Source organism: Gadus chalcogrammus, chromosome 18, assembly GCF_026213295.1.
Source record: "Gadus chalcogrammus isolate NIFS_2021 chromosome 18, NIFS_Gcha_1.0, whole genome shotgun sequence".
In the NCBI taxonomy this organism is placed as follows: Eukaryota; Metazoa; Chordata; class Actinopteri; order Gadiformes; family Gadidae; genus Gadus; species Gadus chalcogrammus.
The window spans coordinates 18,816,764-18,831,500 of NC_079429.1; the positions used below are offsets into that span (position 1 = coordinate 18,816,764).

The window sequence follows — 14,737 nt, forward strand, 5'->3', positions numbered from 1 at the left end:
TGTGTGTGTGTGTGTACGCATGTGTCAAGTCGGTAGGCAGCACACCGTTATTGAGCCAATTGTACTTATAACAGCAATATCCACAACGTGCTTAGTTTCAACCTTGAAATCAGTGACCAAAAATGCGTGAAGAAGCGGTTAGATCTAGCCTATAGCCTAACCCCGGATGGCAGATCCATGACCCGACAGCTGATTGTCCTGAAAATAACCATAGGAACGCATGGACAAATTTTGAACGACATCATCGTCCACTTTCTGATCAGCACTGGATGTGCTATCCGGCGCTGGAGAGAGAGTTTAGAAAAACCTTGGATGTTAAATCAATCAATGAAAAACAAACAATTGGATTCACTGGAAGTAACACGCGCCATTGGATTAAACGCATCAACATCCTATGCAGAGTATACTACAGGAATGGAGCCTACACAGCAACCCACAGAGATGGAAAGACGCTAGGAATACCCTACGGAAATTCCCCCTCTGCAGGGCACTACCACCGAGACCAGACACACACACACAAACACACACACATACGCACACACACACACACACACACACACACACACACACACACACACACACACACACACACACACACACACACACACACACACACACACACACACACACACACATACACACACACACACACACGCACACACACACAGATACATACACAGATACATAAACATGCACAGGCCATTTCAGTGCACGTATACACACTGAGGTCTCTGCATGTGTGACATGTGATGATCAGAGAGACACAGTAATATTTAAGGGTCCGATTTAATATCCATAACCAGAGTTAATAGGTCATAAAATAACATTTAGAATGAGACTCAGAGATGGGACACTATTGGTAGAAATAAAAAGTACTTATAGACGTCTCTTTATGAATTATTAACAAGACAACCTGTAACAAGAAACTAAGGTGTAGATTTTGGTTTGGTTTGGTTTTATGTTTGTATTCAGATTAGATTTGTAACTAACTAATTAACTAACTAACTCAACTATTAGAAGTTCAACATAATAAATTATATTTGATTGTCCAGTAAAGTTACGTAAGAAACGCTCTCAAAACTCAGTAAATACTATAATTATACTATAAATACTATCATATAATAAACAATACTAAGTATTTCAGAAATGTTACATCTTAACCACAGAAGCATCTGTAATAACAAGTATTCTACTGCCAGCCGACTTAAAACTAAGAGACAAATTATAAAGGCTTGATGTGACTTTATACCGTTTTATACCTTGTAACAGAGTATTAAATAAAAACGTTACGTTAGGTTATTTCAAGCAGTTAAATTAAGTCAAACATGCTAGATTCGATGCATGATATTTGTGGTTTACTTCTAATGAATGTTGAGCCTGTGAGCTCATAGTTAAGTCATTATTTGACTAGTTAATTGGCAGCCGTGGGAACACAATAGTAATGCTAATACTAATACTAGTAGGCCCACCCCTGACCCCATCTCCCCTATCTCCCCCATGGCCCGCATACTGATGGACTCCCTTCCCCCTCCAGGGAGAGGCCCCCCTCCCTAGGCCTTGAAGTTGGGCCTCCTCTTCGCTGATTGGTCGGCTGAGTTCCGGAGAGGGGGTCAACTCTGTAGAACTCCACAGAGCGTCGCACTCTGAGCACATCCTCCTCCGGGAAGCTTCAGGGCCAGTCTTCTTCACGGTACCCGGGATCTCTTCCAGAACCGACGGTTCCTTAGAGATGGAGGTTGTAGGGAAAAGTGATCTGTTATTTTTATAGAGCTCCCTTAAAAAAGAAAGATTGTAGGAAGACGTCCTTTTGGAGTAACTTTCATTCTCTATTTTTCGCGAGTCACCAAACTTTCCTCTTGCGTCGAAAATGTTTCATTTTGGGATCTACAGTGTTTGGATTTTATTCGTCGCCGTTTTCAACGTCGCTCTGTGCAACTACTCCGAGGACCAGTGCAGCTGGAGAGGAAGGTTAGTAACCAAACCACTACTTTATTCAAACCATGATGTTAGGATTCAACTTAGTTGAATGAGTAGTTGCATCTGGTGAGAAAGCCGAGCACGGTGTCTGAGGGTGCGGGACCCTGCAGGTCAGAAAACAAGCACGGACTTGTCTGCAGAGCGCCATTCAAACGGATGCATGGTCGCTGCAGGGGTCCGTCCCTCTACAGGGGACCGTCCCTCAGACCGGCGCGAAGAGCACCGGCTCAAACAGCGTTGGGGAATAGGTTGTGCGCATCACAATGCATGCGAATTATTTCTTAAAGCGTCTGGTGCATTGAAGGATTTATTCATAAACCGTAGCCCAGAATGCCGCAGCACGAGCTGTGCAGAATACCATCTTCCGCCGACGAGCAGGCGTCTCCCGGCCATTAGGTCCAAACGTGTAATTCGTCCTTCTCCACTTTACTCATCTTCCGACGTGCTAACTTCTAAGAGCGCAGAATATCTTCTAACGCCTGACGTCACCCTCACACTGACCCTCCTCAGGCAGGGTCAGCGACCAGCTCTGAGTGATGGCTACCCTGGCAGGGTCGGAGGTCATGGAGAGAAAACAGCTTCCACAAACTTTACTTAACCTTCTCTCTCTCTCCCCGTGTCCCAGCGGGCTGTCCCAGCAGCCGGGCAGCGTGGAGCAGATCTCCCTGCACTGCTCCGAGGGCACCCTGGACTGGCTGTACCCCCAGGGGGCGCTGCGGCTCAGCCTGTCGCCCCGCCTGCCCTCGGCGGCCGTGGGGCCGGGCGGCGGCGGCGGCAGCTCGGGCCTCATCACGGCCTGCGTCAAGCCCTCCGGAGACTTCCACGGGGCCCAGCTGTACCTGGAGCGGGACGGGGTGCTGGAGCTGCTGCTGGGGGACCGCGGGGCGGACCCCGCCGCGCCCCCCAGGGTGCGCTGCTTCAGCCGGCTGCCCGGGGAGAGGCTGGCCCTCTACCTGCAGGCCACGCCCCACCAGGACATCAGCCGACGCATCGCCGCCTTCCGCTACGAGCTGAGAGGGGATTGGACGGCTCGGCTGTCCCTGGACTCCAACCGCGTCAGCAGCGAAGGTGAGCACCAATCAGACGGCCCGGTCGACATGGACATGATACCGTTGATTGGTTTGCAAATCGATCAGGAGCGAGAGGACGGGTAGAGTGGATCGATCGATAAGGGAGATTGATATAAAGAACGTTGAGCGGTTGATGAAGAGGACCCTCTCACATCATCGACGGAGGAGGGGTCTAATTCCTAAGACAAGATTGTTAAGTGTAACATATCCAACGAGTCAGTCGCTGTTACCTGCAGTAGAACATCCAGCCAGCCAATCAGAAGCTGTCACATTAGACCCGGGCACCCTGACGCGTCCTGAGGGTCTAGCAGCGTGTGCAGCCGTGCAGAACGCACTGCACTGGTGCAGACAGAGGGAGAGAGAGAGAGGGGGGGGGTCGAGGGACAATAGCCCAGTATGTGGGGCTCTCCAAAGCCCTTTCATTGAGGGCTGCCTCAGCATTCTTCTCTGCATTACTGCCGTAACCTAGACGACGACGGGGTCGAGAAGCTCCCCCCACCGGTCTCTCTCTCTGTCTCTCACTCTCTCTCTCTCACCCCAGTAACTGATTAGGTTCGGGGGGAGGGGAGGGGAGGCGATGTGGGAGAATGTGGTTGAGGATCGAGGGGCCTCATCAGAACAAGAGAGAGTTAGAGAAGTTTGAAAAATGCCTCTCCTCTTCATCCTCCTCCTCTTCCTCTGCAGAGCAAACGGCTGCAGCCATGCAGTCTTTTACTCCCATGATGCACTGCTTCCCCCCAATCTGGGCCCTAACCTTTTAAATGACCTCAACTTAACCATCTCTAACTCTAATAGCTAAACTTAACCATCTTTAACCCTGATAGCTAAACGTAACCATCTCTAAGCTAACACCGGATTTAAACCATCTCTTACGTAACCCTGGACTTCATGAAACCAATTGTAGAGAAGGTTCTCCCAGAGACATGCTGCATTTCAGGAAGGAAGCTACTTCACCAAACTAGAAGGGAAGTATGCTCATTAAACCCCCCCACCCCACTCCCCCCGTGGGCCCTTGATGAGGTGGTAGCTAGGCTGGTACTTGATGAGGTGTGAAACGGCCCAGGTCAGGGTGTGACCTCACACATCTCTCTACCCCCTTGCCACAGCTGTCTGCGTGGGCGGCGGGTTGTGTGTGTGTGTGTGATACTCCATGTCTGGCCCACAAGATATAAGACTATAAGATATGAAACTAAGCTGGTGTGTTCACAGAAAAAGAGACATAGCACTGTAAGAGGTATTAGAAGAGAAGAGTGAAAGGACCGGTGCAGCTCTGTGGCGACGGGCTGGGAGTTAATGAAGCTCTGTCTCTCCCCAGATGCCTGCAGGCCCTGCAACAACACCGAGATCCTGATGGCCGTCTGCACCAGCGACTTCGGTAGGTTTACTACTGACAGCCTCTCCAAATGACCCTCATAAAGCAATAAACATACACTCGCACAGAGCAAAGCACACGTACACATACACGCAACAACTACTTACAGACAGAACAAGGTACAAGTACACACAGGCAGACTGAACCACAATGTATACTAGTTCTCTTTTCAATAAACCATTTGCTTCCATGATCTGATTCAGAACCAATTTACAGCAGGAATCCAACAATCATTCCTATCGCATTTGCTTAAAGTCAAACCCCCTGGAGACCGAGAGAATTCAATCCAAATCCTCCCTCCAAAACCTCCTAATATATGCAAGGTTAAAGGTGAAATAGCACTGCATTGTTCCCCTGCCTTTAGAAACCCTTCCCAGCCCCAGGGGCAGTGTAGTGGGCTAATCCACCCACCCCCGCCAGAAGGGAGAGTGGTGTGGTCCACCAGGGGAAGGACCTTCAGAGCGTGACACTTTTATGAGCGACATTCAAACACTTTAAGAGGACTGTAAAACTGGACGTCTAGACTGCAGCCAATGTGGCCCAGCCTCGGATTTCAGTTCAATGAGAAACAAAACCTCTTATTAGAAGTGTTTGCAGGGTACGTTTATGAAAAACAATGAAGTGGAAAGAAATAGATAGATAAGATAGATAACAGCTTTATTAAATGAAAGCTTCGTTCACTCCGCAGCCTCAGTGTTCAACTTGGATTTATAGCTCAGATCAGAGTTTTATTTAGCTGTTGACATTATAATAGATTTTTTTATTTCACAAAGGCATAAAATAAGCAACACAAAGACACTTTAGGGCAGCTTGACGCCTCTGGAGACACAGAGGGCAGAACGTTGTGCAGAGTTAGATGAAGATGCTCGATGGACTAGTGGCATTCAACAGGAAACACACCGGGGCTATCGTAGGTGAAGGATCGTCAGGAAAGGAGAATCATCATGTTCAGTGTAACCACTATCTCCTTCGCTGGTTGGAGAAACGACTAGTTTGGTTTAAATGTCTTGCGGTCTCATCAGTCCCGCCGTTACACATCAAGCTAGTTGACGCCCCTCAGACTCTAACCCAGGGCGTTCCAGACGGTAACCAGGCTTCCTCTGTTCTCTTCTTCAGTGGTGCGAGGCAACATCCGCTCGGTGGAGGCGGACCAGAGCCTCCGGGCGGCGGTCATCAAGGTCAGCGCCACCCGCGTCTTCCGCCAGAAGTACGCCCTGTTCACGGGCGCGGGCCGGCTGACCCGCCGCGGCGACATCAGGACCTTCCAGCAGTGCGGCGTGCGGCCCGGTGCCGGCAGCTTCCTGTTCACCGGCCGGGTGCACTTCGGCGAGGCGTGGCTGGGCTGCGCGCCGCGCTACAAGGACTTCCTGCAGGCCTACCTGGTCGCCAAGGAGGCGCGGCAGATCCCGTGTGAGCTGGCGGTGGACTGAAGTCAGAACCGGGGAGAGACACTACGGCGCCGTTCTGAAGCTCGGAACCCAGAGCTTGAAGACCCGGGTTCTGAACCCGGGTCTCCCAGGGTGCACAGAGCCTGATCCACACAGGAGCCAGTCCTGATGCGAGCGTCCTGAATGTGATGTCCGCCGAGAAGCCAGGGGGACCACCGTGTGGTCCGGTGGTTTGATTCCAGGGGGACCACCGGGTGATCCTGTGGTTTGATTCCCAGTGCAATAAGCTGTGAGCTCCCCTCCCCAGACCAGGGGAGATGGAGATGAACTATCTGCTGCTGAAATACCACCAAACTGTTCTAGAAGAAGCATTCCTGTCAATGCAGGCTCGCTGACGCCCCCGCTGAGGAGGACTGCTCGGGCGGTGCATTCAAGGAACTCAGGAAACGAGGAATGTTTTGTATGGTTCTGAATGGTTCTGAATGGTTCTTGTATGAAATGTGTTGGGAGATCCATTCTGGAGTTGGAAACAGGAAGAAGAATTAAAGTTCATGTTTTCATAGCTAGTGACGAGGCAGCCAGTCCCCATCGGCGCTGTTCCTTAGCAGGCGAAATGTAGTCATTTAAAATTATATAAAATTAATGAATTAAAATTTGCACTGATAAGGAGATGGACGTCTGAAAGAGAGATGCTAGAAGCAATGAACCAAATGCATAGCGACTATATGTAGCATAGCAGAGCAACTGAGAAGTTAATATATGTGGCCCAGAGCTGAAGCGAGCATGAAGCTACGCTAGGCTAGGTTAAAGCTTTGCAGACTTTTAGCTCAGAGGAGTGCTGAAAGCACTTTTTCGTAACCTAGCTGGCCGATCTGGTTGGTGAATAGGTCCAGGGGTCCACTTCCCTGAATAATCATCTTGAAGAGATGTGTCCTCTAGCCAGGCTACCCCCCCCCCCCCCCCCCCCCCCCTTTCGTTGGTTTAATCATCTCAAACACCTTATCTCATTCTTTCCTCAACACTGCTTGATTTTAAAGTGGTTTTCATGTGAAAACTTTGTTCCCAAAAACACGCCATTTCACGGTGAGGCCATCACACCAGGAATACCAAGAAGACTGAGCTAAAGGGCCTCAGAAGGCCAGCAGCACCTACCCCCTGGTTCGCTGCTTTTATCTGCACTAGTGGAAAACACAGGGAGTGGGGTCAAACCAAACCAGTAGAAGCTGTTCACTGCCATTTGATACAGTTTATATTGTTTGTACGTTCTGTTCATACCAATGTGAATGTAAATATGTTAATAAGAAAATTTAGAAATTAACTTGGAAAAAAATGTTCAAGTGTTGTCTATTATCTGCTTTCTGTGTTATTAAAATGTTTCAGAAAAGATTTCTGTCTTCGAATTAGTCTTTTGTAAAATGTCCCAGATGTACATCAGCTATGACTTTAGTTCCTCATATACGTTCTGATATTGGGCAGTCGATGAGCCATTGACATCCATTCTATTACAAACGATTGGTCATCAGCTCCCATAGCTCTATCTTAGTTATGTCACAACAAGGTGAGGACCTTCCGTGGCTGGGAGTATATCTCAAATGGCGCCCACAAATGAACAAATCCACCAGTTTGGATTCTGTGATCACATGCCCTGTGTATGCCCATGGACTCTGAGACTAAGAGGTGAGCAGTTAGAGTTCTTGAATGTGAAATATCCTGATCATGACTAAGATGGCGAATCTTCTATTGAATGGTTTAATCTTTTATTGCTTTGACCAAATTGATGCAATGGACTAGCTCGATGGGGAAAAAAAGAAACATTTGTGCTTAGTTGTCTGTGATACAGTAAATGAGCACTTCATTCAGAAGTGAAGGCTGCTTTGCCTCAGTTAAAATCAATCACTAACTGACTTATTGAAATGTTGCTCTGCACTCAGAATTGATCATTGTAACGCAGCCTCTGGCTTCTAACAGGATGCTAACTGCACGCCTCTGAAGTCCGTGAGTATGCTCAGGGAGAACTGAGTGTGCTCAGTATGCTCAGTGGCGGGTCAACACAATCAGAACTTGTGGATCAGTTCATCTGCTGAGGAACCTGTTCAGCGAGGGGCAGTTTGTATGAGCATACCTGTGTTGGACAAGACAACGATGGAGCCATGGGAGCTGTTTGTAATAGAATGGATGTGAAAGGCTTTAGTAGCCTGCACCGTTGGGGGGGGGTGACGTGGTGAATGTGACGACATAGTCAATGTCCAAACAGCAGACCAGGCAAATCCTCTAACTTCACTGTAAAGCTGTTGTGCAAAGTAACAGTCCCAACAGACTTCCTAGATCAACATTCAGTTGAACTTCAGGGTTTTAAACTGTCAGGAAAAATGACCAAACTTTGACGACGCAGTAGACAGAGCAACACTCGGTGAGTAGCCGAAGCTTTGTGGGGATTAGTCCCAGCTGAGCCATGAGCGAGCACGCCTCTAAAAAGATGAGAACAACGGCATAACAACGCTTTACTGTGTGAATGCAGGAACGATGGCTGAAGGCCTGAGATGTTTGGTATTTAAAGAGTTTTAGACGTCCCCAGCACAGCACGGAGGGCCCCTGAAAGAGAGCCTGAAAGGGCCCCAAACAAACGACATGCCTGAGCGGGTGAGGGGCCCACCGAACACACAGCCATTAGAGAGGGGCCGGGAGAAGACCGGGAACAGAGCTGAATGGGAACGCTGGGAATTCTGTTGTCCCTCAACTTTGGAGAAAATTCCAGAAAGACATAAAAACTAATTTGGAACTCGGCATGAGAAACCCAAAGCTAAATAACTTGGTGGAGGTTTTTCTTATAGAACAGATAGAGCTAAAGAACCCATATGAGGTTGTTCTTATAGAACAGATAGAGCTAAAGAACCTATATGAGGTTGTTCTTATAGAACAGATAGAGCTAAATAACCTGTAGGAGGTTGTTCTTATAGAACAGATAGAGCTAAAGAACCAGTAGGAGGTTGTTCTTATAGAACAGATAGAGCTAAAGAACCTGTAGGAGGTTGTTCTTATAGAACAGATAGAGCTAAAGAACCTGTAGGAGGTTGTTCTTATAGAACAGATAGCGCTAAAGAACCTGGAGGAGGTTGTTCTTATTGAACAGATAGAGGAACCTTTAGGAGGTTGTTATTATAGAACATATAGAGTGCGTTTAGTACAAATCATGCATATATTTATGCATACTTTCAACAATTATGTTAAGATAAAAGATTCTGCATCAAAACTATTGCTAAGCCAGTAGTCTCAGGGGCAGAGGAACCTGCAGGTTGTTCCAGAAACAAACATTCTGTCTGAGAGAGAGAGAGAGAGAGAGAGAGAGAGAGAGAGAGAGAGAGAGAGAGAGAGAGAGAGAGAGAGAGAGAGAGAGAGAGAGAGAGAGAGAGAGAGGTTGAGGTGATAATGTCAGAGCCAGTGGCAAATTATGTAGGGTTAAGTGTGAACCTGAAGACTGTGGAAACTGCCGTCCCCCCCCCAGTCCTTGGTCACGGCCCCCCCTCAGAGGGGCTGTGTGGGAGAACCGACCGCGGCCCAGCAGGGAGCCCATGCCAGAGGAACTGAAATAATGGAATCTCAACATTAAACATTGGAAACAAGGCGCTGCGTAGCAACAGACATCCCCGCTGACTGATGACGTGGAGACGGAGGGCACCTGCCGCCCCAGAGGAGTTGAGACACGAGGGAGGGAAGAAGAGACAGAGAGACATGGACTCAGAGATGGTACTCAATCTTACCACCAGTATTAAAATTTTCCACCATTAAGTTCAAGCTCAAGTTATTTCATTTGTCAAATGCTCAACATAACAGGCAAGCACTCATAGCTGGCAATGACATTTTTGTGTCCCAAGCTCTCCACAATGCAAAAAATATATATAAGAAGTGTAAAACAAACAACAAAGATAAAAAATAGTTTAATTAAAACTAGAATATATGTACAGTATATATCTAAATATGTATGCACAGTGTTTATATATAAATAACAAAGTATCTCAGTCAGCATCTGCGCTGATCCTGGAGGCCCTGATCTTAGGGTAAAGAGTTAAAGAGTCTTGTGGTGCTTGGGAAGAAGCTGTTCTTGAGCCTGGTGGTTCATGTCCTGATGCTCCGACACCGTCTGCCTGACGGTAGCAGAGTGAACCGTCGGGCTAGGGTGGCTGTGGTCCCTGAGAATAGTCTGTGCTTTTCTTCTACATTTCCGAGAGTAGAGGTCCTGTATGGATGGCTTATCAGACCTGGGGATGTGCTGTGCAGTTTTCGCAAGTGTTCACAACCCATTCGTTTAAAGTCCTTTGTTTTCAACACTGAGATAGGGAGAGAGAATGAGAGGAAGAGGGGTGAGAGAGAGGGGGAGTCGAGAGGGAGGAGAGAAAGACGTGGAGGATTTGAAACAGAGAGACAGAAAGACAGAGGGATGGAAAAGGAGAAAGAGGGAAAGAGTTTCCACAGCGTGGTGAATCGGATCCGTGTGATTCACCCCAGCCTCGGAGCCGCAGCTCAGAGTAAATCCCCCGGAAGCGAGGCAGCTGGTGGAGCACAATGTGGAGCCTGGGGAGGTGGAGGCGCCCGCTAGAACCCCTCCACCCGTTTCAGATGCTCCAACACCAACCACAGGCCCCAACCTCTGCACGCTACACTCACTGCTGCTTTATACAAACATCACCAAACGTAACTTGATATCACACGTGGAGTATGCTATTAGAGATGACTGAAATGTAGTGTAATATTTACATTTTGTCTGGCAAAAATGCCCTTTTAGTGCGGACAGGGGACCAAAGCAGAGAATCAGAGAAGTGTCGACTGCCTTAGAACCAGTAGTCAACATGAGGTCGTGGTGGGCGTGGTCGCCCTGTGTGGGCGTGGTCGCCCTGTGTGGGCGTGGTCGCACTCCGCTCAGACAGAACGGCGGTCGGGGATCAATCCTACCACCGCTGTGGGCTGTGCCCTCGGCACGGCGTGCGGTGCTCAGCTGAGCTAGTGTAACCCCGGTGAAACCGTCCCCTCATGCCTGGTCAGAGAGACGTTAGACAGTGCAGGCCAGCTGGTCAGCAGCACCAGGAGAAGGATGCATCTCAACATGACATTAAAATGTAGCTTTTAGTATACCAGCCCCCCCCCCCACGAGACCCAGCCCCCCGGACCCCCACCGGTCCCCTGACTGCTGTCCGACTGATAAGGGGGAAACAAAGGCCCCTCCTATATCATGTGACGCGGGACATCCTTCGACCCCTGTGCCATTGTGGTGTGTTGAGGTGACCAGGGGCCGACCCCGCCAGGGGCCCTTGGTCGGTGTAACAACACCCCCACCAGGGAGTCCCTCAACGGCCCCGCTCTGCTCCTACTGATACCACCTCCCTAGAGGACCCTCATCCCTCACATGGAGGTTGTTGTTTCAGACGTCCATCCCATTCTGTGGTGTCTACATTGTTTACATCGGCAAGGTGCATTGTGGGGGATTGTCTCATTCATTCTACCTGGGACTTAGAGGTTTCATACATGTGTCTCTCGATGCGTAGCTGAATCAACATTTAATATTTCTTGGGGTTATTACTCGCATGCATAACACACATAATACGACACACATTATGATGAGCATGTCTTTACAAAACCATGCTGTTAATATGCTGTTTCCATTTTCTTGTAGTGAACATCTGATGTTTCTATGTTTCTATGTTTCCCGATATGAAACACTTTGGTGGTTCAAATCAGGGCTCCACGCCAACACTAAAGAGACTACAAACCTGTATTGTTTCTCTGGGCGATAACAATCTCTCACACACACACACACACACACACACACACACACACACACACACACACACACACACACACACACACACACACACACACACACACACACACACACACACACACACACACACACACACACACACACACACACACACGCACAGTCTCCATAACAGGAAGTCTCCAGGAAAGAGAGCGAGAGACGTAAACAGAGACAGTGAGATTGTGTGGGGTTGTGGGGGCATGCTGGGGACGGGACCCCTGACACGAGACAAGAAACAGGGTCTGGACCCTCCCTGCAGCCGTAGACCCAGAACCACACTGAGTTACTGGACCAGCAGTAGACCCAGAACCACACTGAGTTACTGGACCAGCAGTAGACCCAGAACCACACTGAGTTACTGGACCAGCCGTAGACCCAGAACCACACTGAGTTACTGGACCAGCAGTAGACCCAGAACCACACGGAGTTACTGGACCAGCAGTAGACCCAGAACCACACAGAGTTACTGGACCAGTAGTAGACCCAGAACCACACTGAGTTACTGGACCAGCAGTAGACCCAGAACCACACTGAGTTATTGGACCAGCAGTAGACCCAGAACCACACTGAGTTATTGGACCAGCAGTAGACCAAGAACCACACTGAGTTACTGGACCAGCATTAGACCCAGAACCACACTGAGTTACTGGACCAGAAGTAGACCCAGAACCACACTGAGTTACTGGACCAGCAGTAGACCCAGAACCACACTGAGTTACTGGACCAGCAGCAGACCCAGAACCACACTGAGTAACTGGACCCTCCAGAACCACACTGAGTAACTGGACCCTCCAGAACACACTGAGTAACTGGACCCTCCAGAACCACACTGAGTTAGTGGAGCCTCCTGCAGTAGTAGGCAGAAGGTTGTAGTTGCAATTTCTGGTCGCTTAGGATAAAAGTGTCAGCTAAATAACTGCAATTTACTGTAACCACAATGAATTACTGGACCCCCAGAACCAGACCCCCATGACTGGACCCCGAGAACCAGAACCAGACCAACATGACAGGACCCCAAGAACCAGAACCAGACCCACGTGATGGGACCCCCAGAACCAGAACCAGACCCACGTGATAGGACCCCCATCCGAGGGTCTGCTTACTGTTCAGGCCTTGATCCGACCTTGCGTGACATTGAACTTGGATACATGTCATGAAGGAGCAGGTAGGGAGAGCCTCTAGCTGTAGGAGCCCTGCAGGTAGACTGAATATAAGCGTCTGCGGATGACTAAATAATCGCTACAAGCTCAGAAGGAACGGCAGCAAAGCATTCTTAACCGCAATCCTACTCCTTTCTTACGACGCAGAAATAGGATGACAACAAATTGTTGTTGGCATATTTTTCCAATTACTACGTTTCCACATCAATGTACACAAAGAAAATAACCAGTTCCTGGACGGCCACAATAGATCCCTGAACTTCCTTACGGCGCAAAAACACAACAAGGGAATTAAAAGTTTAATTGTCAGAGTGTTCACACGAACAGTTCACCGGTGTCATTTTAAAACCTTGGGTATGTGTTGTATTGTGATTCAAGGACCAATATCCAATTCCTTAAGACCAGGATTGACAACTCAGATCTTCAGAAACCAGTGGGACCCAGCAGAACAGGAACCTAAAGACATAAACACCAAGACTTACTTACTCCTAAAACCTCCTGAATCCAGCCCGAACTACGGAAACCAGGACCTAAAGACCAGGGACGATAACTTAAACCTTCAAAGTCCAGCCCAGTCCCCGTTGATCCTGGACTTAAAGACCCAGACCGAATCCCCATCCTCCTGAATCCAACCGGCCTAGCCTACCCCGGGCATAGAGACCTAAAGACCCAGACTGACCAGGCCTCTTGAATCCAGACCCAGCTAACCCTGGGCCTAGAGACATAAAGACCCAGACTGACCAGGCCTCTTGAATCCAGACCCAGCTAACCCTGGGCCCAGAGACATAAAGACCCAGGCTGACTCCTCAGCCCTCCTGAATCCAGACCCAGCTAACCCTGGGCCCAGAGACATAAAGACCCAGACTGACTCCTCAGCCCTCCTGAATCCAGACCCAGCTAACCCTGTGCCCAGAGACATAAAGACCATGACCGACGCCTCAGACCCTCTGCATTCCCAGCTGACAGACTCTGGTTCCCACGACACGCCCGCACAGCCGGAGTGGGAATGTGAGATCTCGCCAAGAGGGGTTCAGGAATTCTGTGGGACCGTGGTGTGAGCACCCAAACCCGCAAAATCAGGATTGTCACGATGGAAAGAGAAACCAATAACACTCCAACCTCAAATCTTCCCAGCTGACTTCCACCACAAGACGTATCAAAATAAGTCACCTGTTACTTGTGAGTTTAATTTAGTTTCTAGATGTGTTTGTCAAACTGTGGAGTGATTTCAAAGGATGGTCGATTTCGATGCACAGGTTAAACCAGTCACCATTCACCACGCACACTCTCTGCAAGGCTGCATGTAACACAGTCAGTACTATTATAGTCAACCTCTACAATAAACCGGTTCCAACATCCCCAGCCTGCTTCCTGGTCTCCAGGAGCCCAGTAAAAGCCACCTAGGTGGAAGCTAGTATGAGCATTGTTAAAGAGAAAGTTCTGGAGTTTGTTTCAGATTTGAATATCTTCCTAGTGGACTGTAATGGTTTTGAGTTAATGCTTGAGCTGGGGTCAGAGTCAATGGGGAGGGGTGGGGTGCCTGGAGATTGAGTTAGGGTCAGTAGGGGGTTATCTTTACTGAGGGAGGGGTGTGCGGTGGCAGAAGAGGACCAGAGCTCGTTCCTTCTCAAGGTTGTTCCCGGGGAGTCCGAAGTCGGGCGTGCAAGGAGCTGGGCATTGTTCTTCAAGAGGCTGCAGATGGTTCTAATCCCTTCAGAATATTCTCTGGTCCAATCCCTCTAGATATGAGAGTGAGAGAGAGAGAGAGAGAGAGAGAGAGAGAGAGAGAGAGAGAGAGAGAGAGAGAGAGAGAGAGAGAGAGAGAGAGAGAGAGAGAGAGAAGTTTCTCAGGGAGTGGGGGTAGCTCAAAGCAACAGGTTGGGTTGCTTGTGTTGCTAGGAGACGAGAGGCTGAATAGCAGACCTCTCTGCAGCAGGGGGCTCGAACCTGCGGCCCGC

General features: G+C 49.0%; 1 protein-coding gene across 1 annotated transcript; it reads left to right on the top strand.

The window, feature by feature from the left end:
- The first annotated feature begins 1,643 nt into the window (after window positions 1–1,643).
- Window positions 1,644–7,185, top strand: metrn (meteorin, glial cell differentiation regulator). Its single transcript, XM_056577025.1, has 4 exons — window positions 1,644–1,968; window positions 2,603–3,045; window positions 4,363–4,422; window positions 5,536–7,185. The coding sequence occupies exons 1-4, from the start codon at window positions 1,868–1,870 to the stop codon at window positions 5,847–5,849; spliced, it is 918 nt and encodes a 305-aa protein (XP_056433000.1). The 5' UTR covers window positions 1,644–1,867; the 3' UTR covers window positions 5,850–7,185.
- Window positions 7,186–14,737: the final 7,552 nt, after the last annotated feature.

Coding starts and splice junctions, on each gene's coding strand:
- metrn (XM_056577025.1), top strand. CDS start 1,868: ATGTTTCATTTTGGGATCTACAGTGTTTGGATTTTATTCGTCGCCGTT. Junction 1,969..2,602: donor CAGTGCAGCTGGAGAGGAAG/GTTAGTAACCAA, acceptor CCCGTGTCCCAG/CGGGCTGTCCCAGCAGCCGG. Junction 4,423..5,535: donor CGTCTGCACCAGCGACTTCG/GTAGGTTTACTA, acceptor TCTCTTCTTCAG/TGGTGCGAGGCAACATCCGC.